This window comes from Leopardus geoffroyi, chromosome C1 (genome assembly GCF_018350155.1).
Source record: "Leopardus geoffroyi isolate Oge1 chromosome C1, O.geoffroyi_Oge1_pat1.0, whole genome shotgun sequence".
In the NCBI taxonomy this organism is placed as follows: Eukaryota; Metazoa; Chordata; class Mammalia; order Carnivora; family Felidae; genus Leopardus; species Leopardus geoffroyi.
In genome coordinates, this window is record NC_059328.1 from 41888030 (window position 1) to 41915792 (window position 27763).

The window sequence follows — 27763 nt, forward strand, 5'->3', positions numbered from 1 at the left end:
TCAGATCTGGAAAACCAGGTCCTTTTGTTTCACTTCAAATATAACTTGAAAGGGTACAGTGTTAACTTTGTTATTAAAATCACCTACTCTCCTGACACCCACCCACACTTATACACCCATGCCAACGTGGAACATTTGAAAACAGTCCAATTTCCTGAAATGTCACATTCACAGCCACCTAATTTATGCCGCTATCTGCAAAGTGAGCTGAAGGCTCCCACATCAGTAGCCCTTTCCCTAAAACATTAATTTTTAAAGTGGGGGTGGGGAGGACCATTTCTAAACACAGCATTTACAGCAGAATTCCAACCCCTTCATCCTGAAACTGTTTTCATGAATGTATGTGAAAGACATCAGGAAAGTATTATCTACCCACTCCTGCTGTTGAAACAAAAGGTCAAGTGTCAGAGCTGGCAGCCAAGCCTCTAAAACAAGCAACACTGTACCTGAGAGATAGAATAACACAGTAGCTAAGCAAAGTCCAACTACAGTAGAGCAGAACTGGACTGGAATCCCACTTCCACCCTCTTGGCATTTTCACAAATGCAAAATATGGCTAAGAAAAATATCTATCCCATAGGATTCTTGTGAATGTGCGTAGGACACTGACACTTCATGTGTCAGTGCCGAATTTTTATTCCAGAGACTTAACAAAGTCATCTATCTCTGTTTCAGGCAGTGACAGCATCTGAACCACCCCCATTGACAACTTTCTTATTTCTCCTGTGAAGTCTTCAAAGGAGTTTCTGCACTCAGAGACAGGAATAGTATACTGGTTACGAGGACGGGCTCTAGGATTTCTAAACCAGAGAGTCCATATACCAGCTGTGTGACTCCCTTGCCCCATTTTAGATTCTTCATCTGTGAAATGAGGATGATAAGAAAAAATATTATCCATCTCAGAGGGTTATTGTGAGTATTAAACTAGTTAATACATGAAAAATGCACAGAACAGTGCCTGGAATATAGTAAATGTACAGAAAATGTTAGTCATTACAATTCTCCCCATAGATGATATATCCCAAATTTTTAGGACACAGAGAACAACAAAATTATAGTTGACCCCTGAAAAACATGGATTTGAACTGCATGCATCTACTGATACATGGATTTTTTTACAGTACAGTACTATAAATATATTTCTCTTCCTTGTGATTTTCTTAACATTTCTTTTCTCTAGCTTACTTTATTATATAAAAACAGTATATAATATATAGAACATAATAATATGTGTTAATCAAATATTTATGTTATTGGTAAGGCTACTGATCATCAGTAAAGTTTTGGAGGCGTCAAAAAAGTTATATGCTGATTTTTTGACTGTGGGATGTGCAGGGGTCAGCATCCCTAACCCCTGTGCTGCTCAAGAGTCAACTATATTTGTTAATACCACTCCAATACCATACTGTTAGAGCTGAAATGACTCTTAGGAATCATTTCTAGTTCAACACTCTCATTCAATTAATAGTGCCCTGGTAAGACCAGAGCTACATGGTCTGACCAGCATTAAAACCCAGGTTTCCTGGGGCACCTGGGTGGCTCAGTCGGTTAAGCGTCTGACTTCAGGTCATGACTCGGGGTTTGTGAGTTCAAGCCCCGTGTGGGGCTCTGTGCTGACAACTCGGAGCCTGGAGCCTGCTTCAGATTCTGTCTCCCTCTCTCTCTGCCCCTCTGCCACTCATGTTGTCTCTCTTTCTCTCTCTCAAAAATAAACATTAAAAAAAAATTTTAAAACAACAAAACAAAACAAAAACACCAGGTCTCCTGATTCCTATCCAGTGCTCACACTTCTGTATTTCCTATTTTTAATGAAAATAGTAGGGTCGTTCAGTCTTTTCTCTCTGCAAACCAACAGGCCATCTTCTGGAAAGAGCCAGAGCTCTGAAAACATTTGGGAAGAAATCATACTCATCAAAATTTTCAGGAAATACTGCTTCAGGTAGCACATTTTGGGGGAGGTAGGGTAGGTAGGCTATAATTTATTTCCCAAGAATCCATACCCAAGAGATACAAAAAACAAAAATTTGAAACATTATTAATTCCTTTCAGGAACAATTAAATATTCTTCCTTGGGAGGGCATAATAATAAATATTAACTAAATCCTTTCTAAGTTTATAACACAATATTACATGCCTTTTTTTTTTTTAATCCTCAGAGCACAGTCCCCCTGCCTCAAGTTGCCTTCTTACATACTGCTACAGTTACTGGTATTTTCCTTGTTCACCATACATATCACAGCTTATGCAATTGCTTGCTTACTTGCTTTGACAGTCCTCAGAAAAAAGACCGGGATCTCAATGATCAGATACACCATTCATTTCTTCTTTCAACAGATATTCCTGAGCATGAATGAGACAGAAATGGTCCTGGCTTACTGGGGCAGACTATACTTGTAGCAATATCTCATTCCACATGCTTTTCTTACAAAGTGTCCTCAACATTCTTTCCATGGAGGTCCTTCCCCTTGAACACACCCTTACAGACTACAATGGAAGTGATACTATGTGACTTATAAGGCTAGATGATAAAAATGCAATGCATTTCCACCTTGGTCTCTTAGGATGGACCCTCTTAAGAGTCTGGCTGTCATACTGAGGAACCCCACACCTGGCCCATGAAGAAAGACCACATGGAAAAGTAACCAGACATGGAACCAAGGGAGACACCTTCCCCACGGTGCCTTGTTTGAAATCCTGACTCACAGAATTATGAGCATAATAAAATGAGTTCCTTACACTATTAAATTTTGGGGTGGTTTATTATGCAGCAATGGCAACTGGAACAACCATTAATAAATATATGGCTTAATATCTAACAAGGAGTAAAGATAATGAACACATGACTCTAAGGTATTGCCTACACCTAACAGTAACTGGAACAGAGTAAATTATTTGTTGAGTGTCCAAGGTAGTTATTATTATGCCCATTTTGTAGATGAGGAACTGAGCTTTGAAAGGTGAAGCAACTTGCCCTAAGCCTCTCAGCTGGCCAATAGCAGAATAAATTAAAACTCAGATCTACACCCACACTCATAACACCGTACTCTGTCTCCCTTGGTACTTACATTTTTGTGCTAAATATACAGTAATCTGTTTCAAAATGAGATTGTCAGTACTGAAAATATTCTGGCCCAGTAGAATTCACCATGCAGTTTCATCACTGAGATGGAAATCCACATATCACCTTCTCACAGAAGTCTTCTTTGACCTTTCTAGCTCAAGTAATGCCAGCTCCCTCACCCTCCCCAGCCATTCTTTCTACTCCATCATGATTTCATTTTCTTCACAATACTTATCCCTAGCTGAAATTCTCTTGCTTCATACATTTGTTCTTGTTCACGTGTCTACTCTCTGTATCTCTGACTTGAATGTGAACTCTGTGAGCAGGACCCTTATCTGTCCTGTCTATTCCAAGATCCCCAGTGCCTAGTACAGTGCCTGGAATATGGTAGGTGATCAAAAATTAATTATTTACTGAAGGAGTGATCACCCAACCTCATCACCTGCCAATAAATATGCAAATTGGAAGGATAAAGCAAGTTTAAAACATCAGGACTGCATCAGAATCACTCCATCCAGTAAGGTTGGTACAAAAAAAGGAGAGGAGAATCCATGCTACCACTCTTCTACTTAGAAAAAGCATAAACCCTGAATTCCAAAGGAGATGTAGGTAAGGGGATGGGGTGGGGGTGGAGGTCACACCGATCTCCCATTCATAACCACTGTCCCCTCAACTCCTCAAAAAAAATCAGTTTCTTCAGACACATTGACTGAAGCACACCAAGGACAACTGTTGGTGACCCTCTAACACCAGACCTTCTATCCTTCACCTGGCCTTTCCTTATATACTAGTCCTGGGATGCAGGTGCTGTTCTCCCCAAGGTCCGGAAGAAGCAGTAACCTAACTCTTCAGGGAGAAGGTGAGTAGGGGGATCTTCAGAGCCAGGGAAAGGGTCTCTGCATGTGCAGGTCTCCAAAGACCATATTTCTCCCAAAAGGAAAAATGATTGTTCCTGAGGACCTACCAAGTGCTAGGCACCTATGCTGGCTCTTAAACCTGCTTTAGGGTCGTTCCTTACCTCCAACCCAAGAATTTAGGGAGGCCTCAAGCACAACTTCCTCATCTCACCATTTCCCAGACCCCGCTACTCCTCATCCCCTAGAAATCCTCAAAATCCAGGAGCGGTTAGAGAGGATAAAAAGAAACCTGGCGTGGCCTAAGAGACAGAACGGGAGGGGGATCGTGTTAGCATAAGAAGAGGATTATACTGGGCTGGGGCCCAGCATGAGTAAAGATTAATATAAGAAGGCAGTCTGACCCTTTCCAAGCCCAATATGTCCATCAGAAGAGGTGATGAGAAGCAGGAAACTGAAGCTCAGCAAACAAGTGGCCCCGAGATGAGACCGAAGCTCCATGGTGGTAGGTGCGCGGAGCCACCGGGCTGAGCAGACGGAGGAGGACCAGAGTCCTAGCAGAAGGTCCGTGCCGTTCCCCAAGTGCGGCTCAGCCCAACCCCTCGCGTTCCCAGATTTTTTTTTTCCTAACCGTGAAGGAAGTGATGTTAGACGGATGTGGGTGGTGCCTCCGGGGTCTGGTTTGAGATGGAGTAAGTTTAAAGGTGCAGATCACGTAGAAGGGTGCGGGAATTGCTCTCCTGCGCGACCTGCTTCCCCTCGATTCTGGATATTCAGTCCGAAGACTGAGAAGGAGAAGGTGGACCGAGATAGTGGGGGTGGGGAGAGGGCTCAAGAGAACCGTTGCTGGTTGCCTCAGCCTGCAAGCTAGCCCCTCCCCCCAAGAACGGCTGCACTTAATATTCACAACGCGAATTATTGATCGGTGAAGTCAGCTGCTCCCTACAGTGGGCGCGTTGCCCATTGGCCTCCCCTTTCCTCCTCCGCAAAAAAAAACAAACCAAACCAAAACAAAACAAAACCCCAAAAACCTAGACTACGCGATTTCATTCTTAGGTTCCTGCTCTGGTCACGAGGGGACCTGGCAAACCTGTTCTGCAGTGTATTGTCTCGTGCCTTGCAAGAATGCCCCTTCCTGCTGGAGAAGCAGCGCTGGACCTTATTTTTCCTTACAGCCGCAATTCGTCCACTCTGGGATGATGCAACCAACCGATGCAAGCTCCCAGAAAACCAAATTTCGAATCCCTTATTGCAAAACTAACCCAGATCTTCAGGGAACGAGGACAAAAGTCACTGCAGACATTTAAAGCGTAAAACTTCTTCTGGTTAAATCTACTTGAATTGTTTTTAAACTTTGTGGGTTGAGTATTTCTCCTCAAGTTTTCCTCTCTGATTTACATAACAAACGGTAAAATTTCCCGTCTCTCCTCCCAGTAGAAGCCAGTTGAGTCAATACACTAGTGAGTCCGCACTAGTTGACTCCGCCAGTGCGTACTTAATGAGTAGTGAAAGACATCAGACAAAAATACATCCTCAAACAAAAATACACACCTCTTTTTTATTAGTATCCTTACAAAATTGTAGGCACAATGGAATCCTCGGGAGACTGCAGGCTCCAGAATGCAGTGCGGCTACCTGCACCTGCCGCATTTCTATTGGTAGGCGCAGAGCAGGCTGGGTTTTGTAGTTCGTATATGCGCTCTCCACGATAGGCTGCTCTGGTGAGAGAGAAAGAGAGGCGGAGCCGGTTGTGTCACGTGGGCCCCGCTCCCGCCGCCGCTGCTGCCGTCGTCTTTCTCTGTCTCGACTGAGGCAGCCATCTTGCTCTTGCCGCGTGCTGTTGTTGGAGGACCCTCCCTGCTTCAGGTGAGACCCCCGGCGGTCCCGCCACTCCACGGCCATAGGCCGCTGCGCACGGTCTCCCCCCGCCCTCTTTTCCCGACACCCGCCAACCATTCGGGCTGCCACTTCCGCCGTGGCGGGCCGAGTGGGGGCGGAGGCGGCTGGTTTGGCTTGTCGGTTACCGGCGGCGCAGCTGGGGGTCGGCACCTGAGGGAAGGTCCCCAGCACCATCGCCCCCTAAGGGGGCGAGCGGGGACCCGCGGTGTTGCCTCCCAGATCCAGTCCCAGGAGGCGGGTTACCCCCGCCTCTCTCCTGTTACTCTATTGACAACAACAGTGCTGTGACAACAGCCTATCTGTTGTCATCTCGTTTGATCGTCCCACTCTACAGATAGGGAAACTGAGGTTAGCAGCCCCCGGCCCCCAAGCGCTTGGGACTGAATTCCGTTGCAGCTCTGTTCACCTCGCAATGGCAGTATTTACAATTCTGATTCCCTCTCTGAGACATTGCCTTGTCCATCTCGATAGCCCCATCAAACTGCCTGATGCATAGTAGGCTGTCAGGAAACAGATGATTGACCGACGGGCACCCTGTTACACAGCTAGTGAATGGCGGTTTCAACTTCCGTTCCCACGTTCTTTCACTTATATCATAGATGTTTCCTCGGGAGTGGTAACAATAGTTACCAGTTTTTGAATATATACTGTGAGCCATACCCCGTGCTTGTTAACTTAACCTTTAACCTTTAAAACAGCCCTATGAATTGTGTAGTGTTAAACCTTTTCTAATACAGAAGGAACACAAGTTCAGAAAGTAAAATACCTTTCTGAAGTCTTAAGGGGTAGAACCTTGATCCTTTTGATTACAAAACTTGTGCCTCTGTTAGAGGAACCCCACATAATAAAAAGTCAGGACAAAGGATTGAAATTACTTTATCTGTGTAAACAAAAAGAAAGTGCCTAGCATAATGCTTGGAACTTAGGCACTCAATAAATATTGATCAGAACCTCATTATTTACACTTTTCTTGAGTCCTTGAGTAAAGGGCTAACCGATCCTAGGATCCCCAAGGAAGAACGCAGTAATTTATGTTCTTAGGAAGTTCTTCCTTTTGGGTCTAGGAAGTGACTTGTCCCTTCTGGACCTTCATTTCCAAATCTGTTAAATTAGGAGGGAGGTGAACTGTTTTATTTGTTCATAATTTTTTAATACCCTGCTGCTGCTTGCAGGTATTTGAGATGGCCTCACATACAAGACAGGAATAATGGGTACAATGAAGTAAAGGTTGGTCGAAGAATAGGGATTTAAGCCAGGTGATCTTTGAGGTCTAGTCCAGATTCTGAGCTTGACACCTCATCTCTCATAGACTGAGTCCAGTCCTCTTTTCTCCTTCAATTCCACATACCCCAACCTGCTAATAGACAAAGGACCATCTTTCTTTCTCCCCTTCCCCCTTGAGAACCTCCCTAAAATGCTTTTTCTCTGAGATAATTCTGGGGAACAAGTTTTCTGTTACACTGATTACCTGGAATGGAAATCTGTTCTTTCATCAACACATTGATATAAAGAGTTAATTTTGTTTTTGCTTTTGTTTCAAACAAGTCAAGACTCTTTATCTTGACTTCATTCTCTTGTTTTCCATCTCTTCTCTTGGGGATTGTTACTTCAAAATGCAGAAGAGCCCCTAAGGTTTACATTGTATCTAGTTCTAATATTTTCACTTCGTCCCTTTTTTGTAAAAAAAATTCCTTAGGCTCTATACTAAGTTCACTATACTTTCATGGCCACATTCCTTTGAGAAAAGTGAATATTGGTCCTCTTCTATGGATATTGAGTATAGACATTGGGATTTGCATCAGCAAATTTAATTAAGTCTGGCAGAGTTGAGATTGACCTACACCTAAGCCTTCTGGCTTTGTACTCCTCCTGTAAAAGCGTGTTGTTAGCTGCTTGAGCATTGTGATACAGTGCTGAGTAAAGATTGAGGAACTATAAATTCTGAATGTTATTTGGGAACTGGACTTTATTTGGCCTTGAAGCATAAATATATATATATATATACACACACACACACACACACACACACACACACACACACACACACAGGTTAGTGCTCCAGTAGTGTCAGAAAACAGAACAATTAGTACTTCTATAATCTTTATTCTCTTTCATCTCTCAAATGAAGACATTATCTTTTTCATGTGAATGATAATTATAAAGAGGTTAGAGAATTGGCCAAAAAAGTTTTGAGAACAGCCTTTATTCCCTCTCTCACATCTTGGTAATGATCTGTTGTTCCACAGAACAAGTAAAACAAGACTTTTAACCTTGGCTTTTATTTGTTTATATAGTGTGGAATGTTACAACCCATTATAAACTTAACTTTTTTTCTCTAGTCAGGAATATCACTGACCAGATTAGGTTTTATGGCTTTATAATTTTCTTAAGAGTTTTCAAAATCAAAATTGGCCTTAAAAAGGCTATTTCTAAGACTCTCCTCCCCACTAAGCACTCACAAAAATTTAGTATTAATGTAGCAGAGATGTTTTTGTCAAATTGTGCAGTGAGGAATTTTACCCAGTGTGCAAGAATATCTTGACAAGTCTGACATACTATATCAGTGCAAGGTATTGAATGAACTCTGTGGAAAGGGCTGCTGAAGTGCTGAATGTCTGAAAATCTGGCTCTCTTTTCCTGTTATTAACATACCATCTGACCTTGAATAGAAGATGTGACTCCCTCATATCTTGACAGCTAGAGAGCCTATTGTTGAATTTCTTCTTTGTCCTGCTTTTTCTTCTTCTTCTTCTTCTTCTTCTTCTTCTTCTTCTTCTTCTTCTTCTTTTTTTTTTTGTTTTTTTGTTTTTTTGTTTTCTATTTATGGGCACAAGGTTATTTATGGCTCATTTATTATTTGAGAGAAAAAAATCTACTTAAAGGTTGTGCTGGTAACATTTGGTAACTGCTCTCTGTTGTAAAAACCTTTGGGGGAAAAACTGGCTTGTCTATAGAGATTTTCTAATTGGTTAGGTTTTACTGAATGCCCAAGAACTGAATTATGCATTTAAGGAGGGATCCTCAAATAGGTAACTTTGAATCCTATTCTATTTAATGTTTGTGTATTTGACTCCCTGGTGGTTTTATTTAATTTTCATTCTCTTAATATCTGGTTTATGAAGCGAGAACAAGTTATTAATATTTATTAAGACTATATAGATAGTATTAATATGGTCACAGTGGTAATGCCTATTGCAAGCCTAGTGAACCAGAAGGTACTGTTGCATAAACAGTTATTTTATTTTGGTAAAACAGTGATTTTAACAAATGTATTTTTCCCCCCTAGATTTACCAACAGCATGAATCAAGAAAAGTTAGCCAAACTTCAGGCTCAGGTCCGGATAGGGGGCAAGGTGAGTGTGGCATAAGAAAAATTGATAGGAAAATGTATTATCAGAAAGTAGTATTATTTTGGATTTGTGGTCATTGAAAATCTAAAATCTTTTCAATAATCAAGATCAAACCACATTCCAATTTGAAAAAACTTGTCTAGATTTAATATAGGTAACTAGAAGACTTCTCTCTCTGGTGGTGCAATGTTAATAGCCACCTTTGTTTGAATCCTCTTAACATCTGGTAGTTATGTGACATGAACAAGTTACCCAACCTTGTTAAGCTTCCATTTTCGCATGTGCAAAATAGAAAAAATCCTGCATAAGATACATCTAAAGATTAGAGTAATACTTACAAAACACCTATCTGGCACAGAATAGATACTTAATAAATGATAGTTGTTATTATGTTAGACTCATTTACAGGGCATCCCAGATGTTGAGGTTACCTTATCTTGACTGGATACACCTATTTGTACAGTTAGGCTTATAAGTGGTTTAACTGGAGATGCTCAGACTGATTATACTTTTTTCATTGCTGGGTTTTCCTCCCAAATTCCTGTCTGTTCTTTGTTGGTCAATATAAGCATGAACATTCTTATTCCATGTATTTTGAAGCCCAAAGAAAAGCTTGTTCTGAGAATCTTTGATTCCCTTCAGCTCTTGCCCCAGGCTTAAGGAGAATACTCTACCCTTATCTCTGCCTAGTACAATATTTGTAAAAGGAAAAGAGATAGTACTTAGCTCAGACCTGGAAGGTGGTAGGTAGGACACTATGTAGCAACTCTACCTGTCATTTACTTTGATGATTACCACAACTCCTAAGAATGGAGATAAAAGGGGAAGGAAAGAAGTGACTAGTACTTTCTCCTTCTAACACAGTGACACAGGTATAGGACTCTGGAGTCATATTAACATACTCATGTAACTAAAGTAGTCACATGGTAGCATCAAGTCTAATGCAATGTACAAATGAAAAAACTAAGGATATTCAGCAACCATAGAATATACCTGGAAGAGCTTGATGCAGCACATCACTGTTACGCATTTTAAACGAGATGGTTCACACATTCATTCATTTAGCTAGTTTACTGAGCACCTACTATGTGCTTGGCACATAGTAGATAACCTAGTCAGGGTTTTCTTCTCTTGACATAACTAAGCTTGGAAGAGAGACGTGCTCACAACTCATAACTCACGAGCTCACGTGCTCATAACTGGGTAGTAAATGTTAAAATGAAGTACAAGGTGCTTTTGCCTAGGAGGGACAAGGAAGTCATCACTGAGCCGAGATTTGGAAAACAAACAAGAATTTATCACTAGGTAGACTGGTGAGGGTGAGGGTGTGAGGTGACGAGGGGATTGTTATTCTCATACATGCTAAGGCACCTAAGATGCTGAGATAACATAGTGCTTAATGGAATGGCTTGTTTTAGTTTGGTACAGTTAGAGTTTAGACTATCCAATGGATAAAGAATGGTAGGAAACTAAACAACCAGGTAAGTCAAGGTTATATTGTAGTCTTATATGCCATATTAAGGAGGTTAGGATTTTATCCTATAGGCAAGGGGCAACTATTGAAGGATTTTAAGAAGAATAGTGATTTTAGAAAGGTAGATGCTAGCAACATGGAAAATGGAAATGAAATAGAAGTCTGGCATAGAGGAGAACGATTGAAAGGCTGCTGCTGTAGTATATGGAACACAAATTTAGGAGTTGGAATTGACATGACTCAGAATACAGAGGAGGGATGACCCCCAGATTTCTGGTTTTAAAGACTAAATATATGGTGGTACTACCAGCTACAAATCTAGGAGGAATAGTTTGGTGGACTGGTAAGCTTTTAGACATATTGAATTTGAGGTACTAAGGATCATTTCATTTGAGCAAGTGATTGAGCTTTCCCTGAGTCAGGAATGTTTCACAAATAAATGAGGATCTATGAAAATAGTCCTCCTAGTCCATCCTCCAGCAACTGGATTTTGTCACATCCTCTGCTGCTACTCACAGAGCTCTCTTTCACTCCCATCAGCATTGCTGAGACGGTAGCCCCTGCCTACTGTATAAGGCTGGTTCCCTGAGTACTGCGGGAACTACCCAGAGAATGAAATCTCTCTTCCTTTCCCCTTACTCCTGCCAGGTGTCAGAAAGATTTAGCCCTCAAGACATAGGCTTCTTTTGGTAATGTTTTATTTTTGCTGTAGGTTACATTTTTGTAAATTGGCCCAGGAATTTAATCCATTATTTTAAATAACTTTTCAATGGAAATCTATATTAAGAGTTACGAAGTATCCATTTAGAAATGAGCTCTTTCTGTCTTTGTGAATAGTGTAATTTTCAACCTATTTGCTCAGGCCAAATTTCTAAGCATCATTCTAGATTCCTTTTTTCCTCATATCCCACATCCAGTCTATTAGTATGTTGGTTCTTCTGACAGTCTAAGATCTCACCATCTCCACCGCCAGAACCCTCATCTCTCGTCAAGACTGCTACAGTAGCTTCCTGATTGATCTCATTGTAGTCCATTTTCTACAGCAACTTCAGTCATCTGTAAAAATCATAATAAAAATCATAAATGAGATCAAATCATTCCCATGCTTAAAACCTTCCTATTGCAATCGGAATAAAATCCACCTGCTGCCCATGGCATTCTAGGCTACATGATTTGGCCCTTGCCTGTCTTTCTGATTGCATTTTCCTCCTCCTCCTTTGTTCACTCTGCTCTAGCCATAACTGACCTGCTTTCTCTCTGTAGAAACAATAGGTTCACTCTTGTTTCATTCTGCTTGAATCACTCTTACCCTATCTTCCCATGGGTCTCAGCTCATAATGTCACCTCTTCACTGAACATTCTAATAAAATAGTGCTTTGCCCTCACCCAATAAATATTCTTATCACTGTTTTTTTTTCCCCTTACTACCCTTATCCCATTTGAAAGGATCTGATTTGTTTATGTATTTATTGACTTTTCCCTCTCATGTATGCTCCTTGAAGTAAGAACTTTGTCTTTTTCATCCCTAGATTCTAGGAATCTACAACAGTCATATAGTAGAAATTTGATGCTTAATTATGTCAGAATCTTCAAAATTTCAGAATATCTTTAGACTTAATTTTATTGTCAGGGGGTGGTAGGTACTGTAAAAAAACATTCCTTGTAATGTTTGGAAGTTGTTATAAAACACTAAATTACCTTGACGTTATAAATTATTTTTATGAGAAAACTTTTGAAACGTTGAAATGATAAATGGATATTTAGAGAATAAGAACTGGCTAGAACTGACCCTCAGAAATCTGGGTTAGGTTGACAGTCACAATTCTGAAAAGTCTTCTTAGTTGTTACTATTAAGTCAGCAATTTCTTACATGGATTTTAATTAGAATGGGAAGTCATGTGACTGCGGTTACCAGATGCAAGCATCTTAACACTTCTGTTTGGTTATTTTTCAGGGTACAGCTCGCAGAAAGAAGAAGGTGGTACATAGAACAGCTACAGCTGATGACAAAAAACTTCAGAGTTCTCTAAAAAAACTGGCTGTGAATAATATAGCTGGTATTGAAGAGGTACGGTCATTTTGTAAATTGTTAAATTGTGTGGACATATGGCACATTCACAAATATCCACACTTTTTGAATGTAAAATATCAGCTTAGAAGAATCTGATGTTGTCACTCAGGTAGCTTTGAAGAACTAGCTGTTGAATTTGCCGATTGTATAAAAATGGCTGATTGTAAAAAAAATAATTTTAGTGGACGGTTAAGGAATTCATCATACTTTTTGGACTCAGAATTTGCACATATGACAAAATTATGGAACTGCTCTTGAAATTTTCATGCAAAGTAACATTTTTTTCTAATAATATAGAAATAAAGAAACTCCAAGATTTCTTCAAATAAGGTGGACTTTTTTCCCATAAGAGCACCTTTCTACTCAACAATATCTCTTTAATTACCTCAGCCAAGAAGCTCTAGTAATAGCCTTTCATGGATTGGATTTCTTATTAGACCCTTTCCAGAAATTATTGGCTACATTTTTTAAATCATTTTATTATATGTTGGTGATACTGCTTTTCTCAAATATGAAACCAAAGACTAATGTTATTTCAAAAGATACTCAAGAAAAATGATGATAACATCAACTATTTGTGATCTGTTACCATCTAGAGTCACTTCTGCCTGATGATTCATTTCCCATAGTAATCAATGTTTAAATTTTCGCTGCCATAAATTACGTTGAATGTTTAAATTATACTTAATGATATCATTACTTTGTATGATACCACCCCACAATTTTTAACAGATTGTTAATGCACACGTGTTGTAAAACAGATCAGAAATAATGTGGAGTCAAGGATCACTAAGAAATAGCAGAGTACCAAAGAAAAGGCAGTGAAATGGCCACATTTTCCTTCTAATATGCATGTATGAATAAATATTACTACACTATTTAATTCTGCATTGTACTTTCAAAATTAGTATACTGAAGTAGTAGAAAATGTAAGCCACATGTATCTTTTTTTCCTTTTAGCTTGATGTGCCTGTGCATTCTTACTCTGATAAAGATAAGAACTTCATTTGCAAGTCTTGAAATTAAGCATTTTATATGCATTTTTCCTTCTGAGTTATTGAAAACTTTTATATATCTTTATTGACCTAAAATAATTTTCAGAGAGATCATTCTCTTTATCTGGGGTATATATGAGAGAAAAAAAAAAATCTCAGCCTCTCTTAAAAAATCTAAAGCTTGGTAAAAAAGAACAATTTGTGGGGTGCCTGGGTGGCTCAGTTGGTTAAGCGTCCAACTCTTGATTTTGGCTCAGGTCATGATCTTACAGTTGTGAGATCAAGGTCCACGTCAGGCTCCGCACTGAGCATGGAATCTGCTTAAGATTCTCTCCTAGGGGCACCTGGGTGGCTCAGTTGGTGGAGCATCCAATTTTAGCTCAGGTCATGATCTCATGGTTTGTGGGTTCGAGCCCCATGTTGGGCTCTGTGCTGACAGCTTGGAGCCTGGAGCCTGCTTTGGATTCTGTGTCTCCCTCTCTCTCTGCCCCTCCCCCACTCATGCTTTGTCTCTCTCTCTCTCTCTCTCTCTCAAAAATAAATAAATGTATAAAAAAAATTTTTTTTAATGAAAAAAAAAAAAAGATTCTCTCTCCTTCTGCCCCTCTCCCCAGCTTGCTGTCTTTTTTTCTAAAAAAAAAATACACAATAAGCTGCAATAATAGACAATAACTCTAATAATGCTAAACCTAAACAACTTGAATTTGTAAGTGTTTTGGCAGTCTTCCATCTTCGCCTACATTTCTACTCTCCAACTACCACCCACCCCACCCCACCACTTCAGCACTACTGATATTTTAAATCAGACAATTCTTTATTGAGGGAACTGTCCTGTGCATTGGAGGATGTTTAGCAGCATCCCTGGCCTATACCCATTAGATACCAGTAAGCCCTCCCCCCCAAGCCCTCCCCCCAATTATGACAACCAAAAATATCTTCAGACTTTGTCATATTCCCTGGGGGACAAAGTCACCCTTGGTTGAAAATAACTCTTTAGAGAGGAAAAGATTCCATTTATACCACCATGATGTATAGATTTAACTATGTAATATCTTCAAGGGCATGTTTTTCTTTTTTTTTATTTTTATTTTTTTAAGTTTATTTATTTTGAGAGAGAGAGTCTGAGCAGGGGAGGGGCAGAGAGAGAGGGAGAGAGTGAATCCCAAGCAGTCTCCATACTGTCCAGAGCCTGATGCAGGGCTGCATCCCACAAACCATGAGATCGTGACCTGAGCTGAAATCTAGAGTCAGATGCTTAACTGACTGAGCCACCCAGGCACCCTCAAGGGCATGTTTTTCTAAATGTTTGTTTTTGTTCAGATTTGGGACACTTTATGGTTCTTATAATTAATAAAACTTTTCATGGTTGGATAGCATTAATTTTATAAATGTTTTATAATAAAATAAGGAAATCAGTCAACTAACAGTTTTTGATTTTTTCAGTATACAGCTAAACTTGTTACAATGCTGTGCTGAGTTGATGGTATTACTGCAGTTGAAATTTTCTTAATAAAATATTTAATGATAGTCAACACTTAGTGAACATCTACTGTGTGCCAAACATTTTGCCAAGGACTTGCTAGGCAGTAGTGGAGCTTACTATGATCTAGTAGGGAAACTAATTGGTTAACTAGACAAATACAAATTATCCCATTTCAGCTTCACAATATCTCTTTGAATCAGTTGTTGTTGGCTACAGATGAGAAAGCTGAGACATAATTAGGTACCTGTCCAAGATCACATAGCTAGTAAGTATTGGATTCCAGATTTGAACTAAAGTGTGTTAAAACCAGAGTTCATTCTGTTCATCAATTTATCCTGCTTTTGGTCTTTTTAGTTGTACTTTCTTATATCCACTCTTGGCCTTTTCCTCTCCTCCTATCTCCCTGTCCATCAACACCCACCCCCTTCCCACCTTATGCCCTGTAATATTGAGCACCTACCATGGAGAATTCATTAGTTACACCATAACAGATAAATCCCCAACAGTATTTCCAAGGACATTGCTGTTTCTCTTTTTTTCAGGTCTTAATGCAGACATTATTTCTTCCAGAAACCTTCTTGTTAGCACCCATATACACTTGTGTAAAGAAGGGTTAGATGCCTTTCCTATGTGCCTTCGTAACATACTTTTATTTTACATAATATACTTTTATTTTATATAATATACTTTCATTATAGCATTTATTAAACTGTAGTGTGAATTCCTTTTTGTTGGTACTACTTATGCAATTCTAAACTTTTGAGGAGTCATAGCTCCAAAACATTTCACAGAAAATTGATGCTACATAATAAGCATTACTACTTTCATTGCACCCCTACCCTGTGTGTGTGTGTGTGTGTGTGTGTGTGTGTGTGTGTGTGTGTGAGTGATGTATTCCAGCCCTCACAGACTAATTATACAGAGAAAATATGTATAAAAATAATTAACAATGCAAGGTAACAGGTATAAAATTTCTGAGTATTTGAACCTAAGATGGGAAGGAGTTTTACTTTTTTCGTACTTCTCCCTCTTTCTAAAATTGATTTTTTGAGAACTAAGATATTCGTACTTTATATAACACTTTGCAGATTTTGTGTAGGAATATCTAGTATACTATATATAACATGGTTTGCCTCAAACATTATGTTTTTTGTTACTATATTTAAAGTAGAGTTTTTTTTTTCAAGAAAAATTTTTAAACAAAATGATGACACACACTGGGTTTAAAAACAGCTCTTCAGAGAGAGAAAAGAAACTACTGCATTCAATGTAAACATGAAAACATGTACAGAAGTTTTCAGAAACACAAGGATGTGAAAAAATATATCTTAGAATAGAAGAAACACATTACTGATTACAATTTTGTTATCTTTAGTTTCTTTAGTTTGAAACAATGTTTGAAACTTGTTTCAAAGTGCTGAACTCCGGGGTGCCTGGGTGGCTTAGTCAGTAGAGCGCGTGACTCGAGCTCCACTTTGGGTGTAGATTTTACTTTATTATTATTTTTTAAGAAGTTTATGTATTTTGAGAGAAAAAGAGAGACAGAGGGGATGAGGGCAGGCAGAGAGAGAATCCTGAGCAGCCTCTGCACTGTCAGCGCAGAGAAAAAATGCAGGGCTTGAACTCATAAACAGTAAACTATAGAGTTTACTATTAAAATAAAAACAATGCAGAGGGGCACCTGGGTGGCTCAGTCTGTTAAGTATCTGATCTGGATTTTGGCTCAGGTCCTGATTTCGTGGTCATGAGAATGAGCCCCATGTCAGAGTCTGTGATGAGAGCACAGAGCCTGTTTGGGATTCTCTCTCTCCCTCTTCCTCTCTCTCTCTCTCTCTCAAAATAAACATTAAAAAAAAAAAAGTGCTGAATTGTGAGGAATATGCTGTCTTTTTGTTTTTTGGCAGTTTAAGAAAAGCAGATAAAAACTTTCAAAAAGATAAGACACCACTGCCATTGTTGTAGAACAAAAATAATATTACTATGTTTTCTGTACTTAGACATTCAAAACATCAAACAAGTAGAAAGTACTCAGTTTATTGGGTGGGGAAGAGGAAGATTGACCGTGGGTTCCAAAAACTCATGGAATGTATTTCTGCCAAGTAAAGTTTTAATCTTACTTTCTAAGCTGTTGGTATTGGCGACTTTTCCCCCCCTCAAAGCTTAATTTATGTCTTTAGAAACTTTAAAAACTGAAGGACTGTTTGGATTATGAGTCTCTTGTCTTTTATGTATTCACTAGTTTATTGATTTGGTGTAATAAATTAGTCATCTATAGATCTTTTACATGTTACCAAAGAGAAATACACAGCTGTCAAAAAGTAAGGGGCAGGGGAGTGTCAGAGACTGTCTCATACAAAAACCAAGTAAAGGGGCGCCTGGGTGGCGCAGTCGGTTAAGCGTCCGACTTCAGCCAGGTCACGATCTCGCGGTCCGTGAGTTCGAGCCCCGCGTCAGGCTCTGGGCTGATGGCTCAGAGCCTGGAGCCTGTTTCCGGTTCTGTGTCTCCCTCTCTCTCTGCCCCTCCCCCGTTCGTGCTCTGTCTCTCTCTGTCCCAAAAATAAATAAATGTTGAAAAAAAAAATTAAAAAAAAAAAAAAAACCAAGTAAATAACCAGGTTTTTGGAGGGAATTCCTAGGCAGACTCCAAAAGATTTATAACCCAGAACTAAATTTCTAAAAATGGTTAATATTCTATGACATTTGAAGGTATTTGGATGTGCTTCTTATTTGGTATTCTGGTTGAATATAGTGACCTGTCTTCATCTGATAACCTAAATCTATCAAACAGTGGGATCTGTTGCATTTCTCGGAAATGATTAATTTTATCAGATTTATTTGGTAAGAAACATCACCAAAAATCTGAATTTCAGATTCAGATGGCCTAGTTGCTTTGTAGAGTTTTATGTTCAGAGGACATCTTCTCTTGTACCTAGGATATAATTCTGCCTCTATGAAACTTTTCCTATCTTTCCAGGCATAATTAATCAACCCTTTTCTCTATACTTCCACTGCCCTTACCTTAAATTGCTCTGCTATAATACATTTATTATGACAACCTCATATTGTGGGATATAATGGTTACTTATTAACCACCAATTAGTGTCATCCCCCCCCCCCCCAAGATTATAAGAGTCTTAACAGCAGGGATTGTGTTTATTTATCATTTTATAGTCTGTAGCATGCTGGCTCCCATGATGAATTTGTTTGGGGTCTATTAAGTTTAAGGGATACTGATCATTTGAGATGGAATTGTTCTCAAGAAGTTAGCCATTGGGGTACCTGGCTGGCTCAGTTGGTGGAGCATGTGACGCTTGATCTCAGGGTCGTGACTTCAAGCCCCACATTGGGCATAGAGATTACTTAAAAAAAATTTTTTTTTAAAGGTAGTCATAGGAAACTGGAGCTCAGGAGAACGCATAAGGCTAAGAAATGTAGATTTTGTAATTGTACACATAAGTGTTACTGTTTATATTTTCTTCTTCCTGAGTCTTACTTTTCCTGAACCACTTATACCAAAGGAAGACCTAAAGTTATTGGTGACTCTTCACTACAATTTCTTCTCCCTCCAACTAGAGCCTCAGATACCAATTGGTGGACAGCTCTGAGTACCAGAGAGTAAAGAGAAGCACCATGTCCCATTCACCTTACTCCATAGCAGCCTTACTTTATCTTTTAAGATCCTGCTTTTTGGGTTTGTGTTTTGTTTTTTACTACTTTTTTTATTATGGTAAAATATAACATAAAATTTGCCACTTTAACCATTTTTAAGTACAATTCAGTGGCACTAATTACAGTCACACTGTTACTCAACTACCATCAATTTCCAGAATTTATTCATCATCCCAAACAGAAACTGTGTACTCATTAAGCAGTAACTTTCCATCCCCTCTTCCCCAGCCCCTGATAACCTCTAACCTACTTTTTGTCTCTGTGGATTTGCCTCTTGTAGTTATTTCATGTAATACAATATTTGTCCTTTCGTATCTGGCTTACGTCACTTAGCATAATGTTTTCAAGGTTCATCCACATTTTAGCATGTATCAGAACTTCACTCCTTTTATAGCCAAATAATATTCCATTGTTTGGATAATACCACATATATCCATTCATCTGTTGGTGAACATTTTCTGATTTTGAAATAGCTTGCCCCCTCCAATATGAAAATATAGTATCATTGTAGAAAATTACAGGTATATAGAAAATATGAAGAATGTTAACATTCAATCATAATCCCACCACCCAGAAGGGACTACTATTAGTTTTACATTTCTTTCCCATCTTTATATGCATATATTTTTAACATATTTGAGACTACAGCTGGAAGCACAATTTGGAATCTTTTTTTTCCCAAGTAGCATTATATCATAAAAATTGTTTCGTATCATTAAAAAACTCTTCTTAATCATCACTGTAGATGTCTACATATATTCAGTAAATGGATATACCACAATTTAGTATTTCTTAATTTATAGTACATTAAATGCTTTCATAATAAGAGAACCATATGTTGGACTTCAATATACATAATATGTATCTTCATCTCTGATTTCCTTCAGAGAGATTCTTGGAAATGTAGTTACTGGCTGAACAAGCATGAACATTTTAGAATTCTTCATCCATGTTGCCAAATTGCTTTTCAAAAAGGCTATGCCATCTTACTCTATAGCATAGCTGTGGAGAATCACATCTCATCAGACTCTTGCCACCAGAACATAAGAGAAAATGATTCTAGCTTATCATACATTTTAATGACAGCTGTTAGCTTTAGCTCATATCAACAATAGTAGGTTATGCTTCATATTACGCTTTAGAAATAAGCAGGTGCTGAGCTTAGAAGCATTGAATGTGAAAGATACTGATTTATGAGAGTGCGCCCCAAGCCCATAATCTTCAAACTCGTATATCCCTTAGCCTCACAAAACCCCACACTTGTGTGTCCTCTTCTTAAAATGTTTACTATTTCACCTTATTAAGATATAGGAGGAAGGCAATAAAAGGTGAATTACCTGATAAACATTTAAATGCTACTACAGGGGCAGCTGGCTGGCTCAGTCAGTAAAGCATGCGACTCTTGATCTCTGGGTTCTGAGTTTGAGCCCCATGTTGTATGTGGCAATGACTTGAAATTAAAATCTTAAAAATAAATACATAAATGCTACTACATACAGGAAGGAGTAGCAGAAAAACTTGATTTTTAAGACAATTGTCAATTCTCAGAAGTGCAACTACCTGACCTAGTGGGGACTTGGATACAAAAAAAAAAAAAAAAAAAGGAAGAATTTAAGCTTCCTTTCTGAACTGTGAGGGCAATTGTCAGCAAGAGATGTAGAGTCAAGTATAACTTTGTGAGCCTCCTAGAGCCATAACAATTTGCTGCTGTGTAGGAATAAAGCAAGCATCAAATTTACCAGCTAGAAGGGTTGCTGTGATTAATATATGTGCCCTACTCAGAGGTGAGCAAAGGTAGGGGTTGTTAAGATTTTGATAGCAGCATAATGGGGCCACCCAGCAGTTGCTAGGAATTACTTAAAATTCCCCTGAATTCTGTCAGGCATTCAGGCTGATTCTGAAAAGTCAGAACAATAGGAAAAGTCCAGCCAAAGATGCAGCTCAGCGGGTTCTGGGCATTTTCATCAAGACCACTACTGGAGTTATTTCTAAAACTTGAGATGACCCCTCATCTAGCATTTGGGGAGTTTAATTCTGACAGTATCCAAGATTTGAAATTGTATTGGAGGTGTCCATTCATTTGGCAAATGTGAGTGACTATTATGTATTGGACACTTAGGGGCATACAATGTCTAGTAAGGCATGGTCTCTGATGGCAAGATGTTTACCTTCTAGTAAGGTCAAAGACTTGCAAACACAATTATCCTACAAGACAATTCCATATAATTGCAATACCCATGAAGTACAGAAAGTGCATAAACAACCTTAAATTTTCACAAAGAAGCATCTGACTCAAGTCTTGGATAAATGAGAATTTGCAAGGTGGAGAAGCATAAAAAGGTTCTAAACAGTAAAAACAGCATATGTAAATGTACTAGGCGTGAGAGACCATTTTTTATTTTATTTAAAAAAAATTTTTTTTCAACGTTTATTTATTTTTGGGACAGAGAGAGACAGAGCATGAACGGGGGAGGGACAGAGAGAGAGGGAGACACAGAATCGGAAACAGGCTCCAGGCTCTGAGCCATCAGCCCAGAGCCCGACGCGGGGCTCGAACTCACGGATCGCAAGATCGTGACCTGGCTGAAGTCGGACGCTTAACCGACTGCGCCACCCAGGCGCCCCGAGAGACCATTTTTTAATAACTACAAGACACATCAGTACTGTCCAAGCACCACCTGGTGCCTGGGTGGCTCAGTCAGTTAAGCGTTTGACTTCAGCTCTGGCTCCAGTTGTAATCTCACTGTGAGTTCCAGCCCTGCGTTGGGCTCTCTGCTGTCAGCACGGAGCCTGCTTCAGATCCTCTGTCCCACTCCCCATCCGCCCCCCCCCCCCCCCCGCGTACACCTCCCCTGCTCGCTCGTATGCTCTCTCTCTCTCAAAAATAAATAAACAAAAAAAAGAAAATTCTACTTCCTCCATAGCTCAAGTAGCATCCTTTACCTTAAACTACCTGTTAAAGTGGAAAAAACATTTTGACATAAGGGGTTGTTTGATTGAAAAGGGACCTGAGTGCTGGCACAGTAGCTAATTTAATAGTCTTTGTTTCCTTGTCTGCTCCTTATTTTTATACTGTATATAGACTATGTATGACTTATTCTGACTAAGCAGTGGTAACTGGAAAAGGTGAAGTCTCCTTATGAAATGTGTACAATTTGTATTGTGAATTTAACAAGGTCCTTAATCCCTTCTTTTGCTTCTAAAAGGGTAGGGGAAGTGTCTGATCTTGCTCAACCCAACAATTCATCCTTTGATAGTTTCTAATAGCTTGAGTCTAGAAGCCTTATATAATCATGTTATTTGCTCAGTAGAGAGGAAGGAATGGTAGATAGAAATAAAATATTTTGGCCTTCTTTAACTTAAAGTACTTCATTTTCTATTCTAAAATTAACTAAACTTGGGGCGCCTGGGTGGCTCAGTCGGTTAAGCATCCGACTTCAGCTCAGGTCATGATCTCACAGTCTGTGAGTTTGAGCCCCGCATCAGGCTCTTTGCTGACAGCTCAGAGCCTGGAGCCTGCTTCAGATTCTGTGTCTCCCTCTCTCTCTACCCCTCCTCTGTTCATGCTCTGTCTCTCTCTGTCTCAAAAATAAATGAAAACATTAAAAAAATTAAATTAACTAAATTCTTCACCCCTTTCTGGACCTTTCTCTTCATGAAGCTACATCTTTTGTGCAACCCCATTTAAAACAACCATTTATAAATTTATTTCTGTTTTACAGTCTGAGATGGAATTCATCCTGCTTTTCACACTAAACTCAGCATATTTTAAACTACTAAGATATGACTTTTTTTTTTTTAATTTTTTTTTCAACGTTTATTTATTTTTGGGACAGAGAGAGACAGAGCATGAACGGGGGAGGGACAGAGAGAGAGGGAGACACAGAATCGGAAACAGGCTCCAGGCTCTGAGCCATCAGCCCAGAGCCCGACGCGGGGCTCGAACCCACGGACCGCGAGATCGTGACCTGGCTGAAGTCGAACGCCCAACCGACTGCGCCACCCAGGCACCCCACTAAGATATGACTTAATATTTAGCCTTTGATAAAGAAGCTTGAACAGAAGAAAAATCATGATTTTTTTTTTTTGGCCCTGTGTTAGCTTCTTGTTTTGTAGCTAGCAAGATATATATTATCCATATATCTGTGTCAGTTTTCTTTTACATTCTCCACTTAGCCTATATTCTGAGATAAATAATTGCTGGCAAGCTTTCATGGGGCCAAAGAATTGAATTCTTAAAGGCAAATAAACAATTTTAAGAATGAGAATGACACATGCAGAGGGAGAGAGGCCAACCAAGAAACAGACTTTTAACTATAGAGAGCAAACTGATAGTTACTAGAGAGGTGCATGGGGGAATGGGTTAAATAGTTGATGGGGATTAAGGAGGGCACTTGCTATGATGGACACCAGGTGATGTATGTAAATGTTAAATCACTATGTTGTACACCTGAAACTAATATAACACTGTATGTTAACTTGAATTAAAATAAAGTGAAAACTTTAAAAAATTAAAAAAATAAAATAAAAGAATGACATCGTAGGAAGGAAACTAAACAAAGTTGGGAACCCAGGTTCAAGTTCTAGGTTTGCATGTAACTATTTATCCTTGAATATTTGCTTAGCCAAGAGCTCTTGCCTTTAGTATTTATTTCTCTCACGAGATTTGAACTAGAAAACCTCTTAAGTTCAACAAATATATGGCATGACTTTTGGAACAATATTGATTTCAAAATCTCTTATGACTTTAACATCTGTAAATAAAAAATATCTCAAATGCTAATATTTCAGACTTTTCAGTCCTGGAAATATTGTAGAAATCCTTTATTAAAATTATGTGATTTGGTCTTGATTTGGAAAATGGAGTCCTACCATATCTTTATTCATTTCCCAACTAGAATTATGTGATTCTAGGATAGATACAGAACAACATCCCATTTCATATCCACTATGCCACCTCCTTCTCAAGCCGTTCCTCTTCCAAATTTTCAGCCACTTTAACATTAAAAACTTTTCTACCTAAACTTATACCTTCAGAACTATATAATTTTATCTTTTTCTAAAGTCAGTATAAATTATTTTTAACTCATAATGGTATTTGTTCAGAACAGTTGGATTGAATGCTTACTGTGTGTAATATGCATAATGGAACCTTAAGTACAATACCGATACTGGGAAAGATAAAGAATTCAAATAGTAATTTTTGTCAGAGAAAATTTGGGAAATTATTTGTGGAGCTTAGTTATAATTTTCCAGGGGATATGCCTTTATTTTCTCTGTGTTCCAGGTCTTTCCTGAAATTTAGAAGCCCCTTTGTTCCCCTTCCTTTCTGATGCTATCAGTGGTGATGATCACCTTTGAGGAAGAAAAGCCCACTTCCACTGACCATGGAGAATACACAGCATCTCTGCTTGATTGTGACAAGGGTAGTTTTTGGATGGATCATGAAATGCTTCTAAATTAGCCAAGAGTTAACTCTCCTAGCCTTTTTATATAATAAGCATGTTACCACCAAGGTAACTTATCCAAGTGGAATCAACTACATAGTGGAATCACATTATTTACACTTTTAACTTATACAAATTTAACACCACTAAAACACAAATAAGAAAGTACATGAGTGAGAGAGAAAAATAGTATTTTAAATAGCACATGTTTAACCTTCCTTTTCAGCAAGTCCCAGGCAATGGATAAAATCAAATCTGAAACAGTTGATTCATGTTGGTGAAAGCTACCAAAAGAATGTGAGGATGGTTTTAAAGATTTCCTGGTAATTGATAAAGCATGTTCAGGTGGCCAGGCAAGTTTGGAGAGCTTCTTTGACACTTACAAGGGTTATTAAAGGTTGTTGAGAAGCTACATTTAGGAGTTAGAGGAACTGACAAAATCCTTTTCACAGAATGACATGGTGAGAACAAGTTGAAATTTTTGTAAATTTATTAAGTGTTCAAAGGAGTGAAACACCTGATTAAATTTCTGATGCTCTTTATGGATCTTCCGTGGTTATTTTTACCATACGCCATTACCCCTTTACAACCTGTTGCCTAAGTAAGATGCTACCCCACCAAATGGTATCTGTACCAATTTAGTTTGATAGTGTAAATTGATTAAGATACTGGGTAATTTCATTAACAAGGTAGTTCTCGGCTGATAGCTTCCATTATTTTTAAAATATGGTCATAAACTTCTATTTCATAGTAGAAGTCTTTGAATTTAAAATCTAGATTCTATAATAAAATGTAATCTGTGCCACCTACACCATTTTACTTTGTCATTAGGGTCTTTTTCCACCCATATCTACTGCTTACTACCTTGGGATTGTTAAAAAAAAAAAAAAAAAAAAATGTAATTGGCTAAATCGTTATTTAAACAGATACTGTTTTAGTTGTACCAAATATGTGATGTACATTTTGCTTCTGTGATCATACAGGTGAACATGATTAAAGATGATGGGACAGTTATCCATTTCAACAATCCCAAAGTCCAAGCTTCCCTTTCTGCTAACACCTTTGCAATTACTGGTCATGCAGAAGCCAAACCAATCACAGAAATGCTTCCTGGAATATTAAGTCAGCTTGGTGCTGACAGCTTAACAAGTCTTAGGAAGTTAGCTGAACAGTTCCCTCGGCAAGGTAGGTATTTCAGTTTAGTGTCTTTCCTTCTCCACCTCTGTTTAAAGAACCTAAGGATTTAAAAGGTGTTCCATTTTATACTGGGAGGATTTGCTTGCATGTAAATTTTACTTTTAAAAATGTTGCTTTGCTTATATGCTTCATAATTTTTTGAGTTTATTTCTTTAATAATTATGCAGTGTAGCATACTGAATATTCAGATACATTTCGGTAGTAATACAGATATGAGAGGTAATTACCTAAAAGGAAGGTGCCAGGATCTGCAGACCACATTTTATGGACAATATTTACTATTCACTTCTGACTAATGACAAGAAGATACTGTTATTACAGAACTATATTTTTGTTTAATATTATTGATTGTACTATAGGTGCAGCAACCATAAGTTCTGAATTTCCAAGATAGTCCTGGTTTCAAATGTGTCTTCTCACCCCTAAAAATCAAAGAGCCTGTTATTTCAGTAACTAGATACTTTCTTACACCGAAAGAGATGGAAAAGGTCTTGAATATCGACTTTTGACTTGGAGCATATGGAATTTAAAGAATAAATTAACTGTAATGTGTTTTTATTCCAACTCATCCTGAATTACTTCATTTTTCATATAAATTTTACCTTCACTACCCATTGAAATTGCCAGCTATATTTAGTATATGCCTAATGAAGTTAAAGTTTTATTGATTTTACTATTAAGTAAAAAATATGGTATTAGATCAGACAATCTTTAGCTTTTTCCAAACAACTATATAAGATTTAGACAGAAGGAATAAATATTACAAGTGTTCTATGAAGGCCTTTATTCTTCAGGACTAATTTTAAAATAAACTTTTCATAGTGTTGGATAGCAAAGCACCAAAACCAGAAGACATTGATGAGGAGGATGATGATGTTCCAGGTAAGTGACATTTCTTTAGCTTTAAGATTTTTAGCAGCCTGTTTATCACATTTAATTCATTGTATAATGAGTTTCAGTTTTTGTTGATGGTAAGCTCATAAATTTAAACTGATTCACGACAGTATGGATACATCTAATGAAAAAGAAAAAAAGCCCTCCCGTTTAGAACTTAGAATCAGAAATTGTAACACAAAGCTCTGCTACCTGTGTTTATTAAATTAGAATCACTGTGATTATAAATTTGCTTAGTTATTGTTAACATTTCTGTGGGAATTATGATTGGCATATAAAAATGCTGTTCACCTTAGTAGTTTGCATAGACTAAAAAAAGACTTACATTTCGTTAGGATTACTGTTTTAAAAACAGATAAATGAGGGGCGCCTGGGTGGCTCAGTCGGTTGAGCATACAACTCTTAATACCAGCTCAGGTCATGATCCCAGGGTCGTGGGATCGAGCCCCGTGTTAGACTCCACACTCAGCGTGGAGCCTGCTTGAGATAGAAAAAAAAAAGCAGATAAAGGAAGCATTATTAATAAGTGAAATGCCACCAGTTCATTTCTGCCTCTTGTCCTATATGTTTTCAGGCTAATTCTAGTAGCAACAATTTTGTTTTTATTAGGGTTAGAAGTTAGGAATTTAATTTACCACTTTTTTTTTTTTCTTGTTTCTTTTACTCATTTCCTTTTTTATTTTTTTCCAGATCTCGTAGAAAATTTTGATGAGGCATCGAAGAATGAAGCTAACTAAAAAATTTTTTCTGGTGTTTGGAAGCTGGCATGGACTAGATTTAACAAATCAGCTATGTGGTTCCAAAGTTTTACAGACATGGAGAACATCAACTGTTACTAGTTCAGTAATATAAATATTTTGTATATTAATAATGCTGTTTGTTCAGCATTTTTCGGTCATTTGATTTTGCATTTTGCACTTCCTCCCAGGATCTATTCTTTTGGTCAAAATACGAAGTATTGGTGCAGTTTGAGGGTGTTTTGGTGTTTGATTCTCAGTTTTTTGTTTTGTTTTTTGTTGGAGTATTTTTGGTGTGTGTATGTGTATGTATGTGTGTGGGTATGTGTGTATACAGTGGAGAGCAAATTGGAAAACAGTTCTATTTATCCTCCTTCTTCCCCCAGTAGAAATAAAACAAATCTTTACATTTGTTACTTTTTATTTTTTTCTAATAATGCAGAGAATTAATGAAAAGTGAGTATCTTGGATTTCAGATCTGAGGAGATTTTACCCTTGGAAGTTTGGTTAATTTGCTTGGTTAACATATTTTTCATACATTTCTCTGGGTTTAAAATGTCTTGAGATATTTTGCCACCAGCTCCATGTTGGCATAGTGGATAGCATATCTTTGGTGTGGTTGCCTTAGATTC

The 27763-nt window shown here is 38.3% G+C and overlaps 2 protein-coding genes and 1 long non-coding RNA gene across 7 annotated transcripts in view; 2 read left to right on the forward strand and 1 right to left on the reverse strand.

Annotated features, from left to right (window-relative positions):
• Positions 1 to 4550, reverse strand: part of TXNDC12 (thioredoxin domain containing 12) — a 27280-nt gene extending 22730 nt beyond the window's left edge. The window contains exon 1 of the mRNA XM_045477371.1: positions 4320 to 4550. Within this exon, the coding sequence (XP_045333327.1) occupies positions 4320 to 4416 (97 nt within the window). The 5' untranslated portion in view covers positions 4417 to 4550. The remainder of the gene's footprint in view (positions 1 to 4319) is intronic.
• Positions 1935 to 27543, forward strand: BTF3L4 (basic transcription factor 3 like 4). Of its 5 annotated transcripts, none has more exons than XM_045477375.1 (6): positions 1935 to 1939; positions 9101 to 9167; positions 12593 to 12706; positions 25287 to 25488; positions 26323 to 26382; positions 27085 to 27543. In XM_045477375.1, the coding sequence occupies exons 2-6, from the start codon at positions 9114 to 9116 to the stop codon at positions 27129 to 27131; spliced, it is 477 nt and encodes a 158-aa protein (XP_045333331.1). In that variant the 5' UTR covers positions 1935 to 1939; positions 9101 to 9113; the 3' UTR covers positions 27132 to 27543. The 5 variants fall into 5 exon arrangements, with proteins under 5 accessions (XP_045333331.1, XP_045333330.1, XP_045333328.1 ...); XM_045477374.1 differs by lacking the exon at positions 1935 to 1939 and adding an exon at positions 4608 to 4714; XM_045477372.1 differs by lacking the exon at positions 1935 to 1939 and adding an exon at positions 5674 to 5781.
• LOC123597889 lies at positions 22883 to 24843 on the forward strand. Its single transcript, XR_006712302.1, has 2 exons — positions 22883 to 24282; positions 24530 to 24843. It is a non-coding gene; the product is annotated as an uncharacterized LOC123597889 (long non-coding RNA).
• Positions 27544 to 27763: the final 220 nt, after the last annotated feature.